Source organism: Capricornis sumatraensis, chromosome 2 (assembly GCF_032405125.1).
Source record: "Capricornis sumatraensis isolate serow.1 chromosome 2, serow.2, whole genome shotgun sequence".
In the NCBI taxonomy this organism is placed as follows: Eukaryota; Metazoa; Chordata; class Mammalia; order Artiodactyla; family Bovidae; genus Capricornis; species Capricornis sumatraensis.
This window is the reverse complement of record NC_091070.1, coordinates 160270498-160295110: the sequence shown is the minus strand read 5'-3', so window position 1 is coordinate 160295110 and position 24613 is coordinate 160270498. Positions and strand designations below refer to the sequence as shown.

The following is a 24613-nucleotide window of genomic DNA, read 5'->3' as shown; positions in this document are numbered from 1 at the left end:
TAAAAACATAGAAGCAAGAAATAAAAAGACAAATAGAATCTCTATATTATTATATTTTAACCAGTAATTTGAAAATAAAATTATTTGTAAAGCTAAAATTTTAACGAAAAGTTGGAATAGTGGGAATGGTGAAGGTAATTAAGTGGGTAGACCAAAAGATCTAGCAAGAACTCAGCTCATTTCTCTCCATGATAAAGTTGTATTTTTTTTCGCCCATAATCTTTTATGCCAGTTGACACTGATTATAGTTTATCAAACTTTATATAAACATATTAATTTTTTTCTTATTTTCTTATCAATACTTCTAGATCTTCATTTTAGTAAGTTTAACATGAAAAGAAAAACCCAATTAAGAATAACCTTAGAATTGTGCATTTGGTTTATAACACACTTTTATATTCATTATTTCCTTTCACTTGTAGTCCCCATAAAACTCCATGAATTAGTTATCTTTCCTGTATACCTTTTAGAGATGAGAAACAAAAACAGTGGATGGATAAAGTTTACTTAAATATTTACATTCATTAGGTTCCACATTAAGCTTTTAGTTTTAATAAGATCTGACGGGATTATCCCTAATATATTCACCCTCCTAAACCCACCAATATATTTTGATAAATACTGTAGCATTTATCATGAAGTACAATATCTACTCTCATTTCAAAACTTTTGACCTTTCTTAAGTATTTCCTAGAAAATCTGATTCATAATATTACACAATAGATTAGGCTTTAAGAGGTAATTTCATCCAATTCCCTTCCTAATGTTGAACAAAAACTAAATTATCCCAATTAAATAGGGCATATTTTATTGTCTCTAATATTCTTAATGATTTTAGGAAGAAGATTTAATAGTATTTCTTAATATTCAGTTTCAATATCTGGAATATATTTTCTTTTTTATTTTATCCTGAATAACTGCTCAGCAACTGCCTTTTTAAAAATTTCATATGCTTGAAGATCATTTTGAAATAATTTGACTTCATTCTCCTCTGAGTGAATTAAGTAATGATTGCCATTTGGTGTTGGTTTATCTTAGGGCTACAATAAGGCAGTGGATTGGTGGGCATTAGGAGTGTTAATCTATGAAATGGCGGCTGGCTACCCCCCATTCTTTGCAGACCAACCCATTCAAATTTATGAAAAAATTGTTTCTGGAAAGGTAAGTAATATATTTTATTATTCCTTAATTATTTATTATCTCTCTACATGAGTTTTAAGCATTATAGATTGAAACTATTTGATACCATCTGGATATTACCCTAAATTGGGAAAAATATAGAAATATCCATAGAGTCTGCCCTTATATCTAGCACTCATTTAAGATACAGTAAATATTGAATCACTGAAGTCTTTTAGGTAAAAAAAGGGCAATTTTACAAATAATAACAAAATAATAAAGCAATTTCCATCATTATTATTATTATCAGTTATAAAATATAGGATCATAGCCATAGTTCTTCTATCTCTCTTCAGATAAATAAAAATTGTTAGTTACTTCATGTTGATATCTGCTTGGAGAGAAGTTTTAGGGGCTGTTTTTATATACCCTTGCTTTTTTAGAAGAGACTTGTTTAAATTATGTGAAACAACACAAAATTGAAAATAATTATAAAATGTGTGTGCTACATCATTTCAGTCGTGTCCGACTCTGCAACCCCATGGACTGTAGCCCTCCAGGCTCCTTTTGTCCATGGAATTCTCCAGGCGAGAATACTGGAGTAGGTCGCCATGCCCTTTTCCAGGGGATCTTCTGGGCCCAGACATCAAACCTGCGTCTCTTATGTCTCCTGCAGTGGCAGGCGGGTTCTTTACCACTCGCTCCACCTGGGAAGCCCCAATTTTAGAATAGATAAGCCTTTTAAGATGAGAATTCAAAGAAATGATGTTAATGGTTTTTCACATTAATATGATTATAATTGCCATTGATCTTTAGCAAATGAGGAAATAACATTAGTTTTTCTTGAATATGAGTAGATATACTATAAGTTGGAGTATCTTACATTTTGAAGTACTATACTAACCTTTCTTCTTTTGCATTTATAATTCCTAATTTTGTTTTCCAAAAATATTTTGTTTAAAGTCAGCCATAGACTCTTGTCTTAACTCATACCTCTGGTCCTTTTTAAAAATACTGCTGTCAGTTTAAGTAGAGATGAGCCTGATTCTTCCCACCACGACAAAAAGAAACTAAGCTTTCAAAAATTCCTGGAAGACCTTCTATACATTTTTTACAGAATTCATGGGAAGGAAGTTTCCTCCTTTTTCTTATTCCTCCATGTGGTATGCTCTATTAGTTTTTGTTCATTTGCTTGCTTGCTTTTGATCATATAACATCAATCTTGACATGACATTACCTTGAGATGTGATTCAGTTGGCTGTTTTGTATGTTGTGACTTTCTAAACTTCCCTGGTGGCTCAGATGGTAAAGAATCTGCCTGCAATGCTGGAGACCCAGGTTCTAATCCTTGGGCTTGGAAGATCCTCTGGAGAAGGGGATGGCTACCCACTCCAGTATTCTTGCCTGGGAAATCCCATGGACAGAGGAGCCTGGTGGGCCCAAGTCCATGGGGTTGCAAAGAGTTAGATATATCTAAGTGAATAAACAACAACAATATCAAGGTGGAAATTAATTTGATCAAACTGTTAAAGAATCTGGAAAGTGATAGAAAAAAATCTCTATTTCTATGTATCTCAACCAGATTCATCCTCTATATTTAGTATGAAAGTTAGCATTCATGAACTTAAAATTTATAATGTCGGCTATTCAAAAGGTACCCTGATTATTCATAATGTAGTTATTTTTTTTTACCAAGACTCAAATTTAAATTATGGATGCTGCATAGCTAGAGCTTTAGGGATAAGACACAAATAGGATGAGTCTCTCCAGCCACCTAGAACCCACATCTCAACACAGTATTGTTCCATATGTCATAGTGTATATGCAGTCAACAGAGATCACAAGATTTTCAGTTCTATTTTACTGCATTTTAAGGGGGAAAGTTCTATGTTGTGACAGTGTTCACAAACTAGGGGACTTACTAAAGAGCACATACTTAAACTATGTCTAAGGTAAAAAATGAATACCTCTTACAGATAATTAAGCTAGGTATTGAAAGATTTACACTAAAGTAATATAGAAGGCAGAATGAAATATTTAGGTAATTAAGTATTACTCCTGTCCTTGCTACACTTGTAGATCTCTAGGCTTCCAATCTTTTATCTTTGTAATTGCTTTCACCCAAAAGAATATTAAAAGTCAAAAGAACTTTTGAGATTAACAAAAATATCAAGAAACATTAATAGACAAAGCAGTGATTTATTTTTTTAAGAATTTGAGAAGTAATTATGTAACATCTCAAGAGAAAATAAAGACCAAAGGCTATATACTAAAATACTTTTAAATAACTAAATGGGAGAAGTGTATTTTACTAATACAAAGACTAAGAGTGCAGAAATTGGAGTAATATTTCCAAATAATTTATTTACAGTTGATTACAAAGTTCCTGCTTAAACATCTTTAACTTCATAGTGAAAGTGGCTTAGTTGTGTCTAACTCTTTGCAACCCCATGGACTGTAGCCTGTCAGGCTCCTCTGTCCATGGAATTCTCTAGGCAAGAATATTGGAGTGGGTAGCCATTCCCTTCTCCAGGGGATCTTCCCAACGCAGAGATCAAACCCAGGTCTCCTGCATTGCAGGCAGATTCTTTACCATCTGAGCCTCCAGGGAAACTTCATAGGAGAAGTCAAATTTTCTGACAAGGATGCTATTGTCATAACTAAATTTTATTCACTTAGGAAAACTACTTTCATTAAAACAAGTGTATCTTCATCTGTGTGAATAGGCCTCTTTTTGTCAATCATTGTACACTGTAAAATTTTTTTGTCTATTTATGAATATGTTCATATCAAACTTTAACATTTAGGATCCAATGTTAGCATAAAATTTAAATCTGCATATATTCTAAAATTATAACAGTTTAAATCCTGGTCATCTTAGAAGAGTAGGAACATAAAATTTTAAATCACAATATCTGACTTTTCTTTTTTATTAAATATGATAAGGTGTTTTGGTGTACTGCTGTTTTTAACTAAAGGTACCAGATTATCTCTCCCCATAATGGATATAGAGTTGTTTTCATTTCTTATTTTCTTTTCTCATCTAAAGTAGAATTCATGAAAATAAAATATTATTATTAAGTGATCTCTAGGATCTGTATTTAAATATGAAATCATGTTCACATTTTCCACTAAAACCATCTGTTTCAGCACTTAGATTCAAACTAGAAGTTGTCCCTATCCACATTATAAAGCATTATTGTCTCTCTGTTTAGCAGCTAGAAGTCAAATTGGAGATTAACTTGTTTTCAAATTTTTTAATTGTTCAGGTCATTGATAATCCAGTTTTGGTCTTACAGATCCTATATTTGTATTTAAAATTTCTTAATGGTTTTAGTGATGTCAAATATTTAAAGACATACTTTTCATTCAGAATTTTTCTGATTTTTTTTAAAAAGCATGTTATTTTATGCAACAGTATTTTATGATGAGTATATTTTTGAAACCATGTTATTAATATAAAGATTATAGGAATCATTGACTTATAAAAGTTCAAATAAGTTTAATAAAATGATTAGTTCACTAACATATATATATTTGAACATTAGATTGTTACATTCTTTCTCTATTTACAGTATTTTAGCTCAAACTGATATTTTTCAATGCACGGAAAGATGATCAATCAGCTTGTTAGATTCTCTCCTACGCATATTTTGCCTTTAATAAAAAACAGAGTAGGTGGTATTTAAATATCAAATTATTCATACAGTATTAAGATTCAGGTTTAGAAATGCCTAGTTAACAGAAAACTCTTATAATTCCCACATTGACTATGCCTCATCCTAGCAATACATATGCTGAGTTTCTGTATATAGTCTTTAAATTTAATACTTCAGTGCCATATACGCTATAACAAGAATCAGTGATGGTTTCCACAGCAACTCTATCTGGCTTCATTACTCTTAGAAATGCAAAAGTTAACACTGTACTGAAAAATGATATTTGCAAATAAGGTGGCAAGTGAGTAATAGCTGTGTGAAAACCAAGAATTTTTTATTTATGTAATTAAAAAAAAATTCTTAGCTCCTAAAGTATTATTCCATTTTTAATGACCACCAAATATGTACAAGAAGACACTATACAAAATATCAAGTTAGAAACCTAAGTATCCACAGAATAACCAAAAAGAATTGCTTAATTTTTTTTCCTGAAGGGCCATCCACATTCACATGAAGTGAAGTATGGTTGATTAGCAGCCAAATGACTATTCCCTTTTGTGTCTAGGGTCCCCAAGATGACCCCCAGGTTAAGTGATTCACTAGGAAGATTCACAAAGTTCATCATATAGGGGTAGTCAGGGAATGAATATCTTACATTGTAATAAGTACCTTCATTGTAAGCTATCTTACAAGAAAGTTTATAAAGTGAAATCAACAAAGGGAAAAGACGTTTATGGTAATGTCCAGAGGAAACCAGCACAAACTTTCGAGTCCTTGCCCAAAGGGGTCAAAAGGCAAACTTTATTTCTCCAGCAATGAATTTTGGCAGCATGGATAAAATGTTGTCTACTGGGGAAGTACAGTAAAGCCTCAAAGCCCAAGGATTTTATTGAAATCACATATACATCTTCTATTTGGCACATACCAGAATCTGAGATTCCCACAACAAAAGCGAATGTTCAGCATAACCCATATCGTTTGTAGTACATCTAGGTGCAGTGTGCCACTCGTGTCACTTAGGGAAATTTCTTTTCAGTTTCTGGAACTGTGACCATTCCAATTCGCAGATACCCGCCAAGGGCCAAACTTGCTGACAGGCCTTCCTCAAGGGTAGCATTCTCAAGCCTGCTATATTATCTCTTTTCTGTATATTCCTAAATAACATACACATATGCAGATATACCACTACGCTTTTTCGGAGGCTCCACTGCTAATACTTTTTTGAGAAATTAAAATGCCATTTTTTATTTGACCATGGCTATAGTCAAAGACACTTATAGTACTCAGTAGTTATTTTCATAAAATACAAAAGCAGTTACACTATATGCATAAAATCCAGGGCAGTTTTTTAACACCTTGCTGTGAACATTTAAAATTCCTAATACCTGCTGTGAGACAGTCCTTACCTTAGGAGTCCTGTGGGCAAATGATTGCATTTCTGCAACCATCTGAATTCATTATATCTATGCACTGTTTCTGCATAGGTGAGAACAGATCAGAGAGCCCACAATCATGGTACTAATATAAGTATTTTGTTAATGTCCTAGATGTTTCTTTTTATGTATATAGGATCCAGTCCTGTGAGACTGAGTCCTATGAGATAGTGTGGAACTTAGCACCATATCTGCTAGAAAGTATGTATGAAAAGTTATGTGTTCTAAAATTTAAAAAGAGTGAATTTAAATCATCCTGTTTGGATGGATACTATAATAACATGCACTGATTTTCTTCTTGGATATAACTTCCTCTTAAATTTTTAGAAGGTAATAGTTATTCCTAAAACCAAAATGCACAAGACTTTATAATTGATATTACAGCTGAACAAATATTCGGTTGTTTGCTCAGTTCAAAATTAATTTCATAGTTATTTTAACACATTGTGTAATATAATTTTACAAAGTTAAGAAGGTATCAGCTATATTCATAATTTTGTCCTTATAAAACAATGCTTTAGTTGTCTATTTGCTCCCTCACTCTATCAAATTTAAGTGCCTTAAGAGAATTTGTTTGTTGTACAAATTTAAAAGGTGGAGCATGAGAAAAGAAGAAAAGAGGAACTTATTATACTCTGCAGTGACTTTTCTAGTACACTCTGTCCTTGAGTAGACTGGAAACATAATAATAAATATTGCTGACTTCTAGGTTCCTTTTTTGAATCGGAAATTCAGCTTCAGATCATTAAGATATTACTCTAAAATGAAACATGTATTGAATTAGTGCCTATAAGATACTAGGCCAGTTTCATAGGGAATTCCCTGGCAGTGCACTGGGTAGGACTTGGTGATTTCACTGCCGTAGTACTCAATCGCTCAGTCATGTCTGACTATGTGATCACATGGACTGTAGTCCACCAGGCTCCTCTGCCCATGGGATTTTCTAGGCAAGAATACTGGAGTGGGTTGCCATTTCCTTCTCCGTCACTGCCATAGACCCAGGTTCAATTCCTAGTCATGGAACTAAGATCTCACAAGACATACAGCATGGCCGGAAAAAGAAAAGGCAGTTTCATAAAAGTTACCTAATTTCTTTTCATACCTGCCAGATGAAATATACTTTTATCATTTTACGGATGATAAGTGAGATAACCTCACTTATCTCACTTATCAGAAAGGTAAAAGTTTGCCTAAAGTATAAAGAACCGGAGTTGGGATTGGAACCCAGGTATTCCTTCTACCAAAGAAATAGCTTAGTAGAATTCTTGAGATGACAAGAATGTTCCATTTGATTTAGTTTAACTCCCTTATTCTATATGTAGGTAAATCAGGGCTCTGAATAGCCCAAAGATAAAAGCTGCTGCTGCTGCTAAGTTGCTTCAGTCGTGTATGACTCTGTGCAACCCTATGGAGAGCAGCCCACCAGGCTCCTCCATCCACAGGATTCTCTAGGCAAGAATACTGGAGTGGGTTGCCATTTCCTTCTCCAAGATAAAAGCCAGTTAGTGGCAAAGCAAGAAATAGAATCTAGTTCAGTGGTTTTTTCATTACTCCTTCATTTGGCTTCAGTGACTCTTCATGATCTTAGCTTTATTCCTGAATTACTCATGTTTCCTTTTTTTTTAAATTGGCTTAAAAAAACATAATTCTCATGAAACTCTTTAAAAAGGGGATGCTAGTATGCTTGGATTTATATCCTCATTCTTTTTCTTTTAATTTTTTAAATTTATTTTAATGGGAGTATAATTGCTTTGGCCACCTCATTCAAAGAGTTGACTCATTGGAAAAGACCCTGATGCTGGGAGGGATTGAGGGCAGGAAGAGAAGGGGATGATATACGATGAGATGGCTGAATGGCATCACCAACTCTATGGACATGAATTTGAGTGAACTCTGGGAGTTGGTGATGGACAGGGAGGCCAGGCGTGCTGCGATTCATGGGGTCGCAAAGAGTCAGACACGACTGAGCGACTGAACTGAACTGACTGAATTGCTTTACAATGTTGTGTTAGTTTCTGCTGTACAGCAACGTGAATCAGCTATATATGTACATATATCACTACCCTCTACTCATCTTTCCTTCTAAATCTCTTTGGCTTGATCTTCTTTTTTGCACATCTTTCATTGGTGGTCACATCCTCTGTATAACTTTTAATACTAGCTATAAAGAAAGAAAGTGAAGTCACTCAGTTGTATCTGACTCTTTGTGACCCCATGAACTGTAGCCTACCAGGCTCCTCCATCCATGGAATTTTCCAGACAAGAGTACTGGAGTGGGTTGCCATTTCCTTCTCCAGGGGATCTTCCCAATGCAGGGATCGAACCCAGGGCTCCCGCATTGCAGACAGACCGTCTGAGCCACCAGGGAAGCTTAATACTAGCTATACGTGACTCGTAAGTTACATAATTTTGTATCCAACTTCCTGAGATCTCCACTCAGAGGTCTAATAAATATCTCAAATTCAACCTGTCTAAAACTGACAGATTTTTGTTTTCCTTAGCAAATCTCTTCCTCCCACCATCTTTCCCATCTCATTTGATGGCAGCATCATCCTTTCAGTTACTTTCAGCTACTCAGGCCAAAACACCCCAACGTTCTCAATCCATGTTTGATGCATAGGAAAACCATATTGCCTCTATCTTTAGAATATGCACAGAATTCAGCTACTTTTACCACCTCCACTGATACTGCTCTCTTTTGAGTCACTAGAGTGGTTCTTTAAAAAACATTGTCAGATCTTGTTACTCCTTTCAGAACCTTGCAATGACCCCCATTTTCTTCAGAGTAAAAATTTAAAGACCTTAAAAAGAAAGGTTTTGCCAGGAATGATGGATGACAACATTTTTAGAAGGTCACATTTGTTGCTAAGTTTCTTTCTCACTAGAATGTGAACACTGTGGAGGCAGGAATCTTTGCCTTACTTTGGTTTTTCTACTATACCCCAAGCACATCTGTGCCTAGCATATAGATGGTATTGAATCAGTGTTTGTTGAATTTAAGTCCATGCATTTGTTGGATATTTATTAAGCTCATAGTATATGAGCAGTGCTAGATACAGCAAATCAGTTGCAGCCTCTGCCTTCATGAAGCTTTCATGAAATAGATGCCCACTCTCAGAGGTACCAGTTCAGTTGGTCTTCTGTGTATTCCAATTATATGTATATTTTTTAAATTATTTCAGATGATTTTCATGCACATCATGTATTGAAAGCTTATGTGTGTGTACCTCACCACAGAAGTAGATTTATTCTTAAGAATATATCATTAGGAAACTCAGAACTAACTTGGTCTCTAAAGGTTGAAAAATAATCCTAAACAGGAAATATTAGAGGAAAAACATCCAGTGAACACTTTAAGGAGCACATACTGCACAAAGCCCTCTTTCATGTTAAATGATCCTAGTTTCCAATAACTTCACCACTTAGATCCACGGTTTAACGGGGTTAGACTGTCTCTTTTCCAAATCTATCTCTTTACAGCTGCTTTCACATTTTTTGCCCTATCACATATTTTGTGCTATCCTGGCCTGAAGAAAGATGTAGGAGTCAAGAGAATCAAGTTATTTTCCCAACAATGAAACTGAGTTGATAGTCTCACTGGAGCTCAGGTTCCTTATTTTTATTTCTTCTAATAAAGTTCCTTATCTTTAAAATGAAGCTTTAGACTAAATTAAACTCGGAAAAGGCAATGGCACCCCACTCCAGTACTCTTGCCTGGAAAATCCCATGGACGGAGGAGCCTGGTGGGCTGCAGTCCGTGGGGTCGCTGAGAGTTGGACGCGACTGAGCGACTTCCCTTTCACTTCTCACTTTCATGCATTGAAGAAGGGAATGGCAACCCACTCCAGTGTTCTTGCCTGGAGAATCCCAGGGATGGGGGAGCCTGGTGGGCTGCCATCTATGGGGTCGCACAGAGTCGGACACAACTGAAGCGACTTAGCAGCAGCAAACTTCCTCTAGCTGCAGTATTCTAGAATGCTGATTTTACTTTCTATATCTACATATGTTAGAGTTGATAATAAAGAAACAATGCATATCAGAATTTGATACAATTTTGAAGGAAGAGTTCATCATTTTTCCCATTATAGAAGTCTCTGGTGTTTCCAGGTTAGCATACTATAAATAAAAGTCTTCCACTTAAAACATCAGTCAGTTCAGTTCAGTTCAGTCTCTCAGTCACGTCCGACTCTTTGCGACCCCATGAACCACAGCATGCCAGGACTCCCTGTCCATCACCAACTCCCGGAGCCTACCCAAACTCATGTAAAGGATATGACAGATACCCATCATTAATACACGACTGAGTGATTTCACTTTCACTTTTCACTTTCATGCATTGGAGAAGGAAATGGCAACCCACTCCAGTGTTCTTGCCCGGAGAATCCCAGGGATGGGGGAGCCTGCTAGGCTGCCGTCTATGGGGTCGCACAGAGTCGGACACGACTGAAGTGACTTAGCAGTACCCATCATTAATATGGCTTACTGTGGGAGTGTGGACTACCTATCATAATCTCTGAGGGAAAAGAAGGTGTGATGTGGAAGTGAGGAGAACACGTATAGAATTTCAGTTTCCCAAATGATTCTGATATCTACCATCACAACCCTCTACCACTACTTCCCACTTGAGAAACACTGTTCTGAGGATTAAACGAATAAACATGCTCATTAAGTAATTCAGGACCATCACTGTATTTGCATTCCAAGTAAGGAACTGTTTTATTTAGGTGTCTGTATTGTTTTTCCACTTCATTGCAAATTACCTGAATTCAAAAGATTTATTTGTAGTATATCACTGTCTACCATTCTGAACATCATGAAGGGGAGAATAACTGGCACATTTCATTGAACAATTCATGAAACCTCTATTCTAAATGAAGATAAGTCTACTTCAAATAAGTTATTTCTTAAGAATCTAAACAAAATAAGAATATAATCATTTTATAAATAATTGTGGTATTTTTCAAGTGGATGGGGTGCCTTGGAATACCTTGTATTCTCTAGTTTTTACTCCAAGTAGGATAAAGAAATGTGCAGATATTTTTAAGATAAAATTTCAGTCTTTTATAAGGTTCCTGACAGTAACCTGAAGTTAAAGAATATACCCTGAAGTCAGAGTCCTGGTTTGCTATTATAGCTCTGCCACTTACTAGCTCTGTAATCTTGAGCAAATTGCTTAATCCCTATAGGTCTTAGTTGCATCAGGTTTAACGGGGGCAATCATACTTACTGAGCTGTTATATTTTGGATTTTATGAGCCAGTGCATGTAAAGTGTTTGGCACAGTGCCTAACTTCTAATAAGCCATTGTGTCAAAAGCAGGAACTAGAGAGAGTGGTAGTTCACATGTCGTTTTTTTTTTTTTCAATATATAACCTCATAATCTGTACTCATACAAGCTTTGCAAAAATGACATTTTTTAGTCGCTAATATGAGTTGACGCCAAACTTTCAACTTTCAAATAGTCTTTGGTTACTTGACACAAGTACTAGTTTTCCTCTGTTATGATGGTGATTTTAGTTTATTATTTATACTAAAATTGTTTTTCTGCTTTGAGAACATGAGAATCTATGTCAAGTATGTTGAACTTTTTCAAAGTCAGAATATAATAAATTAAGTTCTATACGTTTGAAGTGTAATAAAGAGTAAAATTCATGGGGCTGAAAGCTGTAAGACTACGTTTCTAGTCTAGTTCTGCTGCTTTCTGGTGTGATGATTGGGTAAGGCGTATAATGTCTCTGAATCTTAGTTTCTCTGTATTTATTAATAGAATGTAGGTAATACTGTATTCATCAAGAATTTCATATTGGACTAGGATGTAAGTGCCAAGAAATCAGAGACTCGTTTTCGCTCACTGTTGTGCATCCAGCACCTAGAATACTACCCGGCTCATAGTAGGTTATCAATACACTATTGTCAGATGGGTGAACTGTCTTATTTGAAGTGATCTAATAAATCCTGGAACTACAAACACAAAAATGACACAGTGTCTTCCCTCCGGAAGTTCACAGTCTGGGTGAGACATATATGCACGAATGCTGCAGCATAGTTAGATGAATGAGTGCTTGGTGAAGACCACCTGTGGTAATGTCGTGATACACAATGCACATTCTAGGTGCCGATGGCACTGGTAGAGAACCAAAGAAAGAATGCAGGTTCAGAAATGCATCTATTACCCCTTTAAAGCACTTCTTCAAGATTTATGGTCAGTTTGAAGTTAAGGCCATGATAGTCCAGAGAATGGTGTTTGTGTTTAGCGAAGGTGGGAGCATGAAATTGGGCACACAACAGGAAAATGGGATTAAAATGAAAGTGCATGTGTTCACACACATGTAGCTATATGCATACATACGTGTGTGTTTGATGGGGAAGAGAGCAGTGGAAATGAGTGAACACAGTTACATAGGACAATGCAGAAAAGGTAATAATGAAAGAAAATAGTAAGGAGGCATAGATATAGCTATTCATTCTAAAATCATCCCTTAATAGTACCCATTTTAATTTTTCAGTACTCATATTAATAATAGGGTGAGAACTGAGAGTTAGGTTGGAATAGAGAGTTAGAGGAGAAGAGTGTTTAAACAAAACAAAGTTGACCTAGGTCTCCAATGACTGGTAGTTTATTTTATTGATTACCTGATATATAACATCTTCACTTATTTGGAGTTTTTTTTCTTTGTTTTTAAGGCTGGAGGCCAATCAACTAATTTTAAAATCTTCACAATATAGAAAGTGGAAACTGCTTTTAAACCAACCTAAATCATTTTTGTACTATTGCATAATAGCAGAATTATGCTTAAAAGTCACCCACTAGTGAAAGAAAAGTGGTTTCCTATGCTATGAAAGGCAGTGTGGGTTTTTATCATCATTTTTAGACTGCTTTTTTGATCATCTCTTTAAAAAATGTGCATACTGATATCTTTCATATGCTGCTTTTTCTATTTAAATTACAGGTTTAAATTTGTTTCTAAGACAAAAGTTTATAATATGGGATCCAAGGGGTCTTTCTTGAAGATGGGTAAACCTTCTGACATTGCTGGAAAAGTTCCATAATTATGAACATTTTTCTGGAGAGGGGTCCATTTTTCTGGAGTAAAAGTGAAAGTGTTAGTCACTCAGTCATGTCCCATTCTTTGCCACGTAAACAGTAGCTCCAAAGTTTATGACCAAAGCAAGATCTTAAGAGAACAGTTTTAATTCATTCACTTAAATCATTATCTTTTTTAAGGACTACTATGGAGACTGAAGTATGTAGTTAAGAGTATTTGAAAGTCATCACTACATATTTTTGTTTATATAATGATCTAACACATTTTAAAAAATACCTTTCAGAAATATCTTGAATCTTAGAATGTGTGTCTTATCACATGGTCTGTCTTGCAGGTTCGATTCCCTTCTCACTTCAGTTCAGATCTCAAGGACCTTCTAAGGAACCTGCTGCAGGTAGACTTAACAAAGCGGTTTGGAAATCTAAAGAATGGTGTGAGTGATATAAAAACTCACAAGTGGTTTGCTACAACAGATTGGATTGCTATTTACCAGAGAAAGGTGAGCCTGTTCTTTAATTTGAAAGCTTTTTAAGTTACTATTTAAATTATATGTAGTAGAGGTATCTTCAACTTAGCACAAAGTTTTAATATTTTTTACCTTTTGAATTAATCTTATGTAGGACTTAAAGAACCTGAATAGGGCTTCCTTGGTATCTCAGTGGTAAAGAATATGCCTGCTAATGCAGGAGACGTGGGTTTGATCCCTGGGTCAGGAAGATCCCTAGAGAAGGAAATGGCAGTCCACTCCAATGTTCTTGCCTGGGAAATCCCATGGATAAAGGAGATTGGCCAAGTACAGTCCATTGGGGTTGCAAAAGAGTCAGATATGACTTAGCGACTGAACAACAAAGAACCTTATAGCTCACAACTTAAATGAGTTTTCTCCTTGATAGAAGGGAAAGCATATAGTCTGTATAGATCATCAATTGGAAATATTTTCCTTGTCAAATTTTCCCTACCAATACCTTTTACTTTTCATATGCCATGGCAAGTACATATTAGTGTCCTAATAATCTGTACTTCAAAGCTGATGTAAAGTCACATTAGTAAGACAATATGTAAACAAATATACCCACCTACCCAGAAGCACACAGCCAGATTTAGTAACATTTAATTGTTGGATTCATTAAGATATTTTTCAATCATCATTACTTTACCTTTGGGATAAATTGAGACATTTAAGAAAAACTTTTGCTAGGCTAAGTTACCTTTATCTGTCCTTTTCCTTCTTAAATGCCCAGTTAAAGATAATTCATATGAATGAAGTATTTTCATCTTGAATATGTTAATTTTTTCTTTTTCTTTTCCTATAAAACCAAAACATCTAATGTCTCCAAAATTTGCCATATCTAATAATGCCATGAAGCCATCTGAGTGAATTTCCTTGGGGAAAAATATGTAAATGCTCTAATTGTAAATAGTTGTTTTTCTAATTTATATTCTTATAAAATATTTTTTTAACACTTGTAAAAAATTTAATTCAGTAAATAGGAAACATAGCAAGACCAAAGCAATGTGAGTCCAGTACAGCCTTTGTATCTCAAGAGGGCTTCAGATACTCTCTAACCATTAAATTCATGAAACATTGCTGTTAGCATTGTTATCTCAACTGAATGTGTTATGTTGTCAACAACAAAGTCCAGAGCAACTTAAAATAGATTTTAGATGTAGTGAATAAATAATGTGCTTTCATGCTGTCATGTCTGGCTCTTTACCACCTCATGGACTCCAGTCTCCTCTGTCCATGGGATTTTCCAGGCAAGGATACTGGAGTGGGTTGCCATTTCCTCCTCCAGGAATAAATAAACATATCATATTTTCCCTAAATTTTCCAGCACCCATGTAGTGCTTTAAAATTTATAAAAGCAACACTGTAATGTCTCATTTTAATCTTTGAAGTAATTCTATGGGATAGGTGATGCCATTTTCCTCAATTAACTGATAAGAAAATCAGCTTAGAAAGGTTATGCTTTAAATTGTTTGAGCTGTTAAATAACATCTATATTACCTTCCCTGGTGGCTCAGTGGTAAAAGAATCCACCTGTCAATACAGAAGACACAGGTTTAATCCCTGGGTCGAGAACATCCCCTGGAGAGGAAAATGGCAGCCCACTTCAGTATTTTTGCCTGGGAAATCCCATGGACTGAGGACCTTAGGGGGCCACATTCCTCGGGATGCAAAGACTTGGACTGGACTTAGCAACTAAATAACAACAACTTATTTAATTCTGGGTTCTTCAAATTCCCAATTCCTGGACCACATTAGCCCTTTCAGTTCAGTCACTCAGTCGAGTCCAACTCTTTGTGACCCCATGAACCGCAGCATGCCAGGCCTCCCTGTCCATCACCAACTCCCAGAGGTTACCCAAACTCATGGCCATCAACTCGGTGATGCCATCCAGCAATCTCATCCTCTGTCGTCCCTTTCTCCTCGTGCTCCCAATCCCTCCCAGGATCAGGGTCTTTTCAAATGAGTCAGTTCTTCACATCAGGTGGCCAAAGTATTGGAGTTTCAGCTTCAACATCAGTCCATCCAGTGAAGACCCAGGACTGATTTCCTTTAGGTTGGACTGGTTGCACTCCTTGCAGTCCAAGGGACACGCAAGAGTCTCCTCAACACCACAGTTCAAAAGCATCAATTCTTCGGCGCTCAGCTTTCTTTACAGTCCAACTCTCACATCCATACATGACTACTGGAAAAACCATAGCCTTGACTAAATGGACCTTTGTTGGCAAAGTAATGTCTCTGCTTTTTAATATGCTGTCTAGGTTGGTCATAACATTTCTTCCAAGGAGTAAGCATCTTTTTAATTTTATGGCTGCAATCACCATCTGCAGTGATTTGGAGCTCAAAAAAATAAAGTAAGCCACTGTTTCCACATCTGTTTGCCATGAAGCGATGGGACCGGAAGTGATAGGATCTTAGTTTTCTGAATGTTGAGCTTTAAGCCAACTTTTTCACTCTCCTCTTTCACTTTCATCATGAGGTTCTTTAGTTCTTCTTCACTTTCTGCCCTAAGGGTGGTGTCATCTGCATATCTGAGGTTATTGATATTTCTCCTGGCAATCTTGATTCCACCTCATGCTTCATCCAGCCCAGCGTTTCTCTTGATGTACTTTGCATATAAATAAGTAGTGTGACAATATACAGCCTTGACATATTCCTTTTCCTATTTGAAACCACTCTGTTGTTCCATGTCCAGTTCTAACTGTTGCTTCCTGACTTGCATATAGGTTTCTCAAGAGGCAGGTCAGGTGGTCTGGTATTCCCATCTCTTTCAGAATTTTCCACAGTTTATTGTGATCCACACAGTCAAAGGCTTTGGCATAGTCAATAAAGCAGAAATAGATGCTTTTCTGGAACTCTATTGCTTTTTCAATGATCCAGCGGGTGTTGGCCATTTGATCTCTGGTTCCTCTGCCTTTCTAAAACCAGCTTGAACATCTGGAAGTTCACGGTTCACATATTGCTGAAGCCTGGCTTGGGGAATTTTGAGCATTACTTTACTAGCGTGGGAGATGAGTGCAATTGTGCAGTAGTTTGAGCATTCTTTGGCATTGCCTTTCTTTGGAATTGGAATGAAAACTGACCTTTTCCAGTCCTGTGGCCACTGCTGAGTTTTTCAAATTTGCTGGCATATTAAGTGCAGCACTTTCACATCATCATCTTTCAGGATTTTAGACAGCTCAACTGGAATTCCATCACCTCCACTAGCTTTGTTCATAGTGATGCTTTCTAAGGCTCACTTGACTTCACATTCCAGAATGTCTGACTCTAGATTAGTGATAACACCATCGTGATTATCTTGGTCGTGAAGATCTTTTTTATACAGTTCTTCTGTGTATTCTTGCCACCTCTTCTTAATATATATCTTCTGCTTCTGTTAGGTCCATACCATTTCTGTCCTTTATTGAGCCCATCTTTACATGAAATGTTCCCTTGGTATCCCTAATTTTCTTAAAGAGATCTCTAGTCTTTCCCATTCTGTTGCTCTCCTCTATTTCTTTGCATTGATCGCTAAGGAAGGCTTTCTGATCTCTTCTTGCTATTCTTTGAAACTGCATTCAGATGCTTATATCTTTCCTTTTCTCCTTTGCTTTTCACCTCTCTTTTTTTCACAGCCATTTTGCTTTTTTGCATTTCTTTTCCATGGGGATGGTCTTGATCCCTGTCTCCTGTACAATGTCACAAGCCTCTGTCCATAGTTCATCAGGCACTCTATCAGGTCTGGTCCCTTAAATCTATTTCTCACTTCCACTGTATAATCATAAAGGATTTGATTTAGGTCATACCTGAATGGTCTAGTGGTTTTCCCTACTTTCTTCAATTTAAGTCTGAATTTGGCAATAAGGAGTTCATGATCTGAGCCACAGTCAGCTCCTGGTCTTGATTTTGCTGACTGTATAGAGCTTCTCCATCTTTGGCTGCAAAGAATATAATCAATCTGATTTCGGTGTTGACCATCTGGTGATGTCCATGTGTAGAGTCTTCTCTTGTATTGTTGGAAAAGGGTGTTTGCTATGACCAGTGTGTTCTCTTGGCAAAACTCTATTAGCCTTTTCCCTGCTTCATTCCGTATTCCAAGGCCAAATTTCCCTGTTACCCCAGGTGCTTCTTGACTTCCTACTTTTTCATTCCAGTCCCCTATAATGAAAATGACATCTTTTTTGGGTGTTAGTTCTAAAAAGTCTTGTAGGTCTTCATAAAACTGTTCAACTTCAGTTTCTTCAGCGTTACTGGTTGGGGCATAGACTTGGATTACTGTGATATTGATTGGTTTGCCTTGGAATCGAACAGAGATCATTCTGTTGTTTTTGCGATTGCATCCAAGTACTGCATTTCAGACTCTTTTGTTGACCATGATGGCTACTCCATTTCTTCTAAGGGATTCCTGCCCGCAGTAGTAGATATAATGGTCATCTGAGTTAAATTCACCTATTCCAGTCCATTTTAGTTTTCTGATTCTTGCAATATGACGTTCACTCTTGCCATCTCCTGTTTGACCACTTCCAATTTGCCTTGATTCATGGACCTCACATTCCAGGTTCCTACGCAATATTGCTCTTTACAGCATCGGACCTTGCTTCTATCACTAGTCACATCCACAACTGGGTACTGTTTTTGCTTTGGCTCCATCCCTTCATTCTTTCTGGAGTCATTTCTCCACTGATCTCCAGTAGCATATTGGGCACCTACTGACCTGGGGAGTTTTTCTTTCAGTATCCTATCATTTTGCCTTTTCAGACTGCCTCAGAAGGCTGTAAAGTGTGAGCGTGAACTCCGGGGTTAGGTAGACATTGATTTGCATCCCAGATCAGCCAACCATTAGGAGTGAGAGCACAAGCAAATTACTTAACTACTTTAAAGCATCAGATTTCTCATTCTCAACATTTAGGTTAAAGTAGAGAATGCAAAAGAAAGTAGTTTGGAGAGAAAAAGTAAATAGATTGGCTCTATTTTTCTTGCCGGTTGAGGTGTGTTTCATACAGTTGTCATGAGGTAATTTGTTAAGTAAATAAATTTTAAATCATCATAATCCCATCATTCAGACAGTACCTCTAACAGTTGGCATATTTCTTCCTTTTATATCTGTTCTTTTCCTCACTACAGTCCAACCACCTTCAATAGTAAATCTGCTTCCTCCAGACTTTCACTTTCCCCTCAACTTCTGACTGCATGTATACTTAGTCACGCTCAACTCTTTGCAACCTCATGAAAATGTAGCCTGCTAGGCTCCTCTGTCCATGGGACTTTTTAGGCACACTGGAGTGCGTTGCCATTCCCTCCTCCACGGGATCTTCCCCACCCAGAGATCAAACCCCAGTCTCCTGCAACTCCTGCAGTCTCCTGAGCCGTCAGGGAACCACCACATCATTTTATGTAGGTTTATGATGTGATTTTTTTCAATTTCCAAGGTATTTATATATTTAATGTGTGGAATTTTTATAAATATTTATGAAAAATGCATATTTCAGTTTTCTCCAGTTTTATTGTAGTAAAGTACATATAACATAAAATTTAATATGTTAACCAAATGTAAGTGTTCTGTTCAGGGACATTAAGTACATGCATACTGTTGGGCCGCCATCACTGCCATCCATCTCCAGAACTTCCTCCTGCAGAACTGAAAGTCTGTACCCAATAAGCAGTAATTCCTCTGTTTTGTTGGTCTTCCCAAATATTTATGTTGTATTGGGGGATCTTAATTGGGATTACGTGTATTAATTAGAAGAAAACCAAAATCTTGAAAATTCTTCATAATAAAACATGTTATATTTGTGCAGTTATTCAAACATTCTCTGTTATTTGGTAAGGTTTTAGAAACTCCTTACTTCATACAAGTCCAATTTCTTTCTCAAAGTTTTTCCTTAAATTTATATTTTGGTTGCTACTGTGAGTATGAGTATGGGGTAGAAAACATTTCTATGTTTATTATGATTGGCCACCTTACTAAGTAAATGCTGTTACTGATTTCCTTAGATTTCACTGGAAGATCATCACAGTGGGTAGAGGTGTCATTGGTCTTCTTTTTAATATCTTTTATTTCCATTTTGTTTTATTTGTATATGCTAGAATATCTAGAACAATATTTTAAAATAGTGGGCCTGTTGAACAGTCTTATCATGTTCTCTTTTGAATGGGAATGCTTTTTATGCTTTACCACCAGATATGATATTAGCCGTTTGTCTTGGATAAGTATTCTTGATCAGGTTAAGGAAATATCGTTGACTGCCAGTATATTGTATTTTATATTCTTTGACTTGTTAGTATAAAGAGTTATATTGGTGAGATATCCTAACATTCCTGAAATGAATATCCTTTAATCATGGGTATTATTATTTTAATATCTGCCTGAAATTAATTTGCTAAAGATTTATTTAGGGTTTTTACTTCTATAGTCTTAAATTTTATCAACCTATAGTTTTTGTTTTTCTGGAGTTGAAATTATATAGATTCATAAAATTAGGTTGGAAATTTTCTAAGTTTCTTTGGGAAATTTAAGAAAGACAGAAATTATATTTATACCTTGGAAATGAAAACAAATTAATTCTGTAGATATTGGCCTCTTCAAATTTTTGCCTATTATTAATTTTAGAATTTTATATTTTCCTATAAAATCATTTATATACCTTTGTAATTATCGCTATACTATATTGTTATAGTACTGTTAATTAATGCTATATTTAGATGGATCAATTAGATTTCCTTGAGGTTTGTCCTTATTAATATTCTAAAAATGTATGATGTATTTTAACTATTTTAAAACTTATATTTAGAAATAAACATTTCTGTTACTAAGCCAATATTTACTGTTCTATGCATACTATGTATTTTAAACAATTACTCCTAAAAGGTGTAGACCTGCTACTGCTCATCCAAATGATGAATCTAGGTTGAACAGCCTATCTGCTGAGAAGTAGCGCAGTATAACAGGTTATTGTATTGGGCGAATTGATTGATAGTAAATCCTGATGATTAACAGAAGTGAACTTGGGAATCTCTGAATAATTTACAAATAGAAATAATTCAGTACTTTAAATAGCCATTTGTTTTAGTATCATGTCAGTGATAAGTATGTAGATAAGTACAAAAATGATAGAAAGTTTGAATAGTTTTCATAGTCTTTATTCTTTGACCAAGTGCTCATGAACAAAAAATAGTCAAAGTCATCTGGCAGAAAGACAGAAAGGGAAGAAAATGGCCCGGACAGCTCACACTGTACAGTCATTTTCTAGAGATGATTGTCTCAATAGGTGTGATCCTAAATTACTGCCTGGCTAGACATGAAGCGACTGTCTGCTTAGCTCATTCTTCTGTGTCGTGCAGACCTGCAGGCCCCCATACAGGGCACACAAGGCAACCGGTTAAACTTCCCATTCCTACTTGTTTTTTACCTTATTTTTTTAGATGTCTTATTTGTTTGTATCTTGTAATAATTTAGCCATGTATGTAAATTATTTATAAATTAAAAATTGTATATTTATTGGTGATATATACTCAAAGATGTAAAGGCATATTAATCAAAACTCATTGAAAATCACCGGTATAAATATTAGAAACAGCTCTGGACTAAAAGTGAAGATTTATAAATTTGAAACCTACTTTAGCTACTTACTAGTCATACGAATTTGATCAACTTTCTGTTTTATAATCTGTAAAATGGGAATAAGGCTACCTGCCCTGCCTCTCTCACAGTGTTATTTTGAGAAAGAAATGAAACCACATGCATATAATTGTTTATAAACATTATAGATGCTGTGTAAATTGTGATGTTATTTTTTCAGCTTTTAAAATCTTTTCCTCAGACATATTCCATATGCAACATAATCTTTATAAAGACTTATTTTAAATAATGGAAAGACATTGTATTTTTAGGATCCAAAGAGAAAAATGTTCAGAATTTAACAATTTTGTAATTCTAAAAGACTTTTCAAATTTCCTAGAAAGTTTTGATAGCCAGATATTTTAAACAAAATAATCTTGGGAATTAAAAAAATAACCTAAAGAGGAAGGAATTAAGGAAAGGAGGATAGAAACATAGACTTCAGAAGTAAGAAACTGATAAAGGAAATCTAGAGTTCTGTAACTTTCAGTCCGGTTCAGTCGCTCAGTCGTGTCCGACTCTTTACGACCCCATGAACTGCAACATGCCAGGTCTCCCTGTCCATCACCAACTCCCAGAGCTTGCTCAAACTCACATCCATCAAGTCGGTGATGCCATCCAACCATCTCATCTTCTGTAACCTTAAGTACCAGCATTTTGATGGCAGCAGTGAATTATCCTAGAAATCTCAAGTTTGTTGGCCTGTACCATATTTTGAATGAAAATGTTGAGATTAATAGCAAACCTATAGTTAGTTTCTTCTTTTAATGTTGTTATCATTTAGGGACTTAAAGGCATTTAAAGATTGCCACTGCGTTAGTAATAATAAGAATTTATTGATTCCCCCAAAACCTTGGGGTTCAATTAATTTGCTAAACTGGCTCACAGAACTGAGAAAAGCTGCTTACTGGGTGACCAGTTTATTATAAACGGTGTAACTCAAGAATAGCCAGATGGAAGAGAGGCCTAGGACAGGGTGTGTAGAAAGGGGATCCTAGTTTCCTGCTCTTTCTAGGAATGCCATTCTCCCCAAGTCCCCACTGGTTCACCACCTCAGAAACTCTCCAAAATCCAAACTCTTTCCTTTTGGGGTTTCATGAAGGCCTCATTATACAGGCATAATTGACTCAGTTACTGCCCTTTGGTGTGAGTGTTCAGTTGCTCAGTCATGTCTGACTCTTTGCAACCCCAAGCACTATAGTCCTCCAGACTCCTCTGTCCCTAGGATTTCCCAGGCAAGAACACTGGAATGGGTTGCCATTTCCTCCTCCAGTGGATCCAGTGGATCTCTGAAGTTTTCAGAGATCGAACCGTTGTCTCCTGTGTCTCATGTATTGGCAGACAAATTGTTTACCACTGAGCCACCAGGGGAGTCTAATTGAACTCAATCTCCAGCCCCTCTTCCCTCTCAGATCAGGTTGTGGTTTTAGTTGCTCAGTCATGTCCAACTCTTTACAACCCCAAGGACTGCAACACCCTGTCCTTCACTATCTCCTGGAGTTTGCTCTAACTCCTGTCCATTGAGTTGGTAAAGCCATCCAACCATCTGGTCCTCTGTCATCCCCTTCACCTTCTGCCTTCAATTTTTCCCATCATCAGGGTCTTTTCCAATGAGTTGGCTCTTCACATCAGGTATCCAAAGTACTAGAGCTTCAGCTTCAGCATCAGTCCTTCCAATGAATATTCAGGATTGATTTCCTCTAGGATTAACTGGTTTGATCTCCTTGCTGTCCAAGGGACTCTCAAGAGCCTTCTCCAGCACCACAGTTTGAAAGAATCAGTTCTTCAGCACTCAGCCTTCTTTATGGTCCAGCTCTCACATCAATACATGACTGCTGGAAAAACCATAGCTTTGACGAGATGGATCTATGTCATCAAAGTAATGTCTCTGCTTTTTCATATGCTATCCAGGTTTGTCATAGCTTTTCTTCCAAGGAGCAAGCGTCTTTTAATTTCATGGCTGCAGTCACCGTCCACAGCGGTTTTGGAGCCCAAGAAAATATAGTCTGTCACTGTTTTCATTGTTTCCCCATCTACTTGCCATGAAGTGATGGGACCAGATGCCATGATCTTAGTTTTCTGCATGTTGAGTTTTAAACCAGCTTTTTCACTCTCCTCTTTCATCTTCATCAAGAGGCTCTTTAGTTCCTCTTCACTTTCTGCCGTAAGGGTCGTGTCATCTGCATATCTGAGGTTGTTGATAGTTCTCCCAGCAGTCTTGATTCCAGCTTGTGCTTCATCTAGCATGGCATTTTGCATGATGTACTCTGCATATAAGTTAAATAAGTAGGGTGACAGTATACAACCTTGATGTACTCCTTCCCCAGGTCAGGTAGTGAACTGAAAGTTCCAACCTTCTAATCACAGTGTTGGGTACCCTGGCAACCAGCCACCCTACTTAAGTTACCTATGGGCTTTCCCAAAGACACCTCATTAACATAAAAAAGACACCTTTGCCATGCTCAACTCAGGAGATCCAAAGGCTTTAGGAGCTTGTGCCAGGAACTGACACTAAGACCAAATATATATATTTCTTATAATAAATCATAATATCATTCTTGTTTTCTCTGTTTCTCAATTACAGGTTGAAGCTCCATTCATACCAAAGTTCAGAGGCTCTGGAGATACCAGCAACTTTGATGACTATGAAGAAGAAGATATCCGTGTCTCTATAACAGAAAAATGTGGGAAAGAATTTTGTGAATTTTAGAGCAACAAGATGACATCGGAGCTCACACTCAGTCTTTGCACTCTGTTAAGAGATCAGGTAGAGCTGAGACCGTCCTTGTCAAAGCAGTTACCGAGTTCCTTCATTCCAGCGACTGAGTGAGGTCTCTATTCCCGTCATCCGTGTGTGCACTCTGCATCCACCTCTGTAACAAGGCACCGCTAAGCAAGCATTGTCTGTGCCGTAACACAGAACTAGACACTCTCCCGCTTCCCTTTGGTTCGTCATTCTTCTCCTCTTCTACATCCATTCCGTCCTGTTTCATTTCCATTAATTTTTCTGCAAATAGTGCTCATTTTATTTTCTTGGTGTTTCAAATAGGCAGTGTTATGGCTATGTGACTTTGGAAGGGAAGGATAAATGTTGCTTTTAGTAACTCTTAACCAATATTTGTGTTGGTCAGTTGCTTGAGGATATGCTTTCTAATTATTTTTACTTTGAATAGCTCATACTCAGTTTTTGCCGAAACGCTGGACAGTTTTTGAAGATAGAATGTCTTTTCACCAAGGACATTTACACAAATA

General features: G+C 36.5%; 1 protein-coding gene across 1 annotated transcript in view; it reads left to right on the top strand.

The window, feature by feature from the left end:
- The window catches only part of PRKACB (protein kinase cAMP-activated catalytic subunit beta), an 83239-nt gene extending 58994 nt beyond the window's left edge, over positions 1-24245 (top strand). The window contains exons 8-10 of the mRNA XM_068963144.1: positions 1039-1161; positions 13591-13755; positions 23946-24245. Of these exons, the coding sequence (XP_068819245.1) occupies positions 1039-1161; positions 13591-13755; positions 23946-24071 (414 nt within the window). The 3' untranslated portion in view covers positions 24072-24245. The remainder of the gene's footprint in view (positions 1-1038; positions 1162-13590; positions 13756-23945) is intronic.
- Positions 24246-24613: the final 368 nt, after the last annotated feature.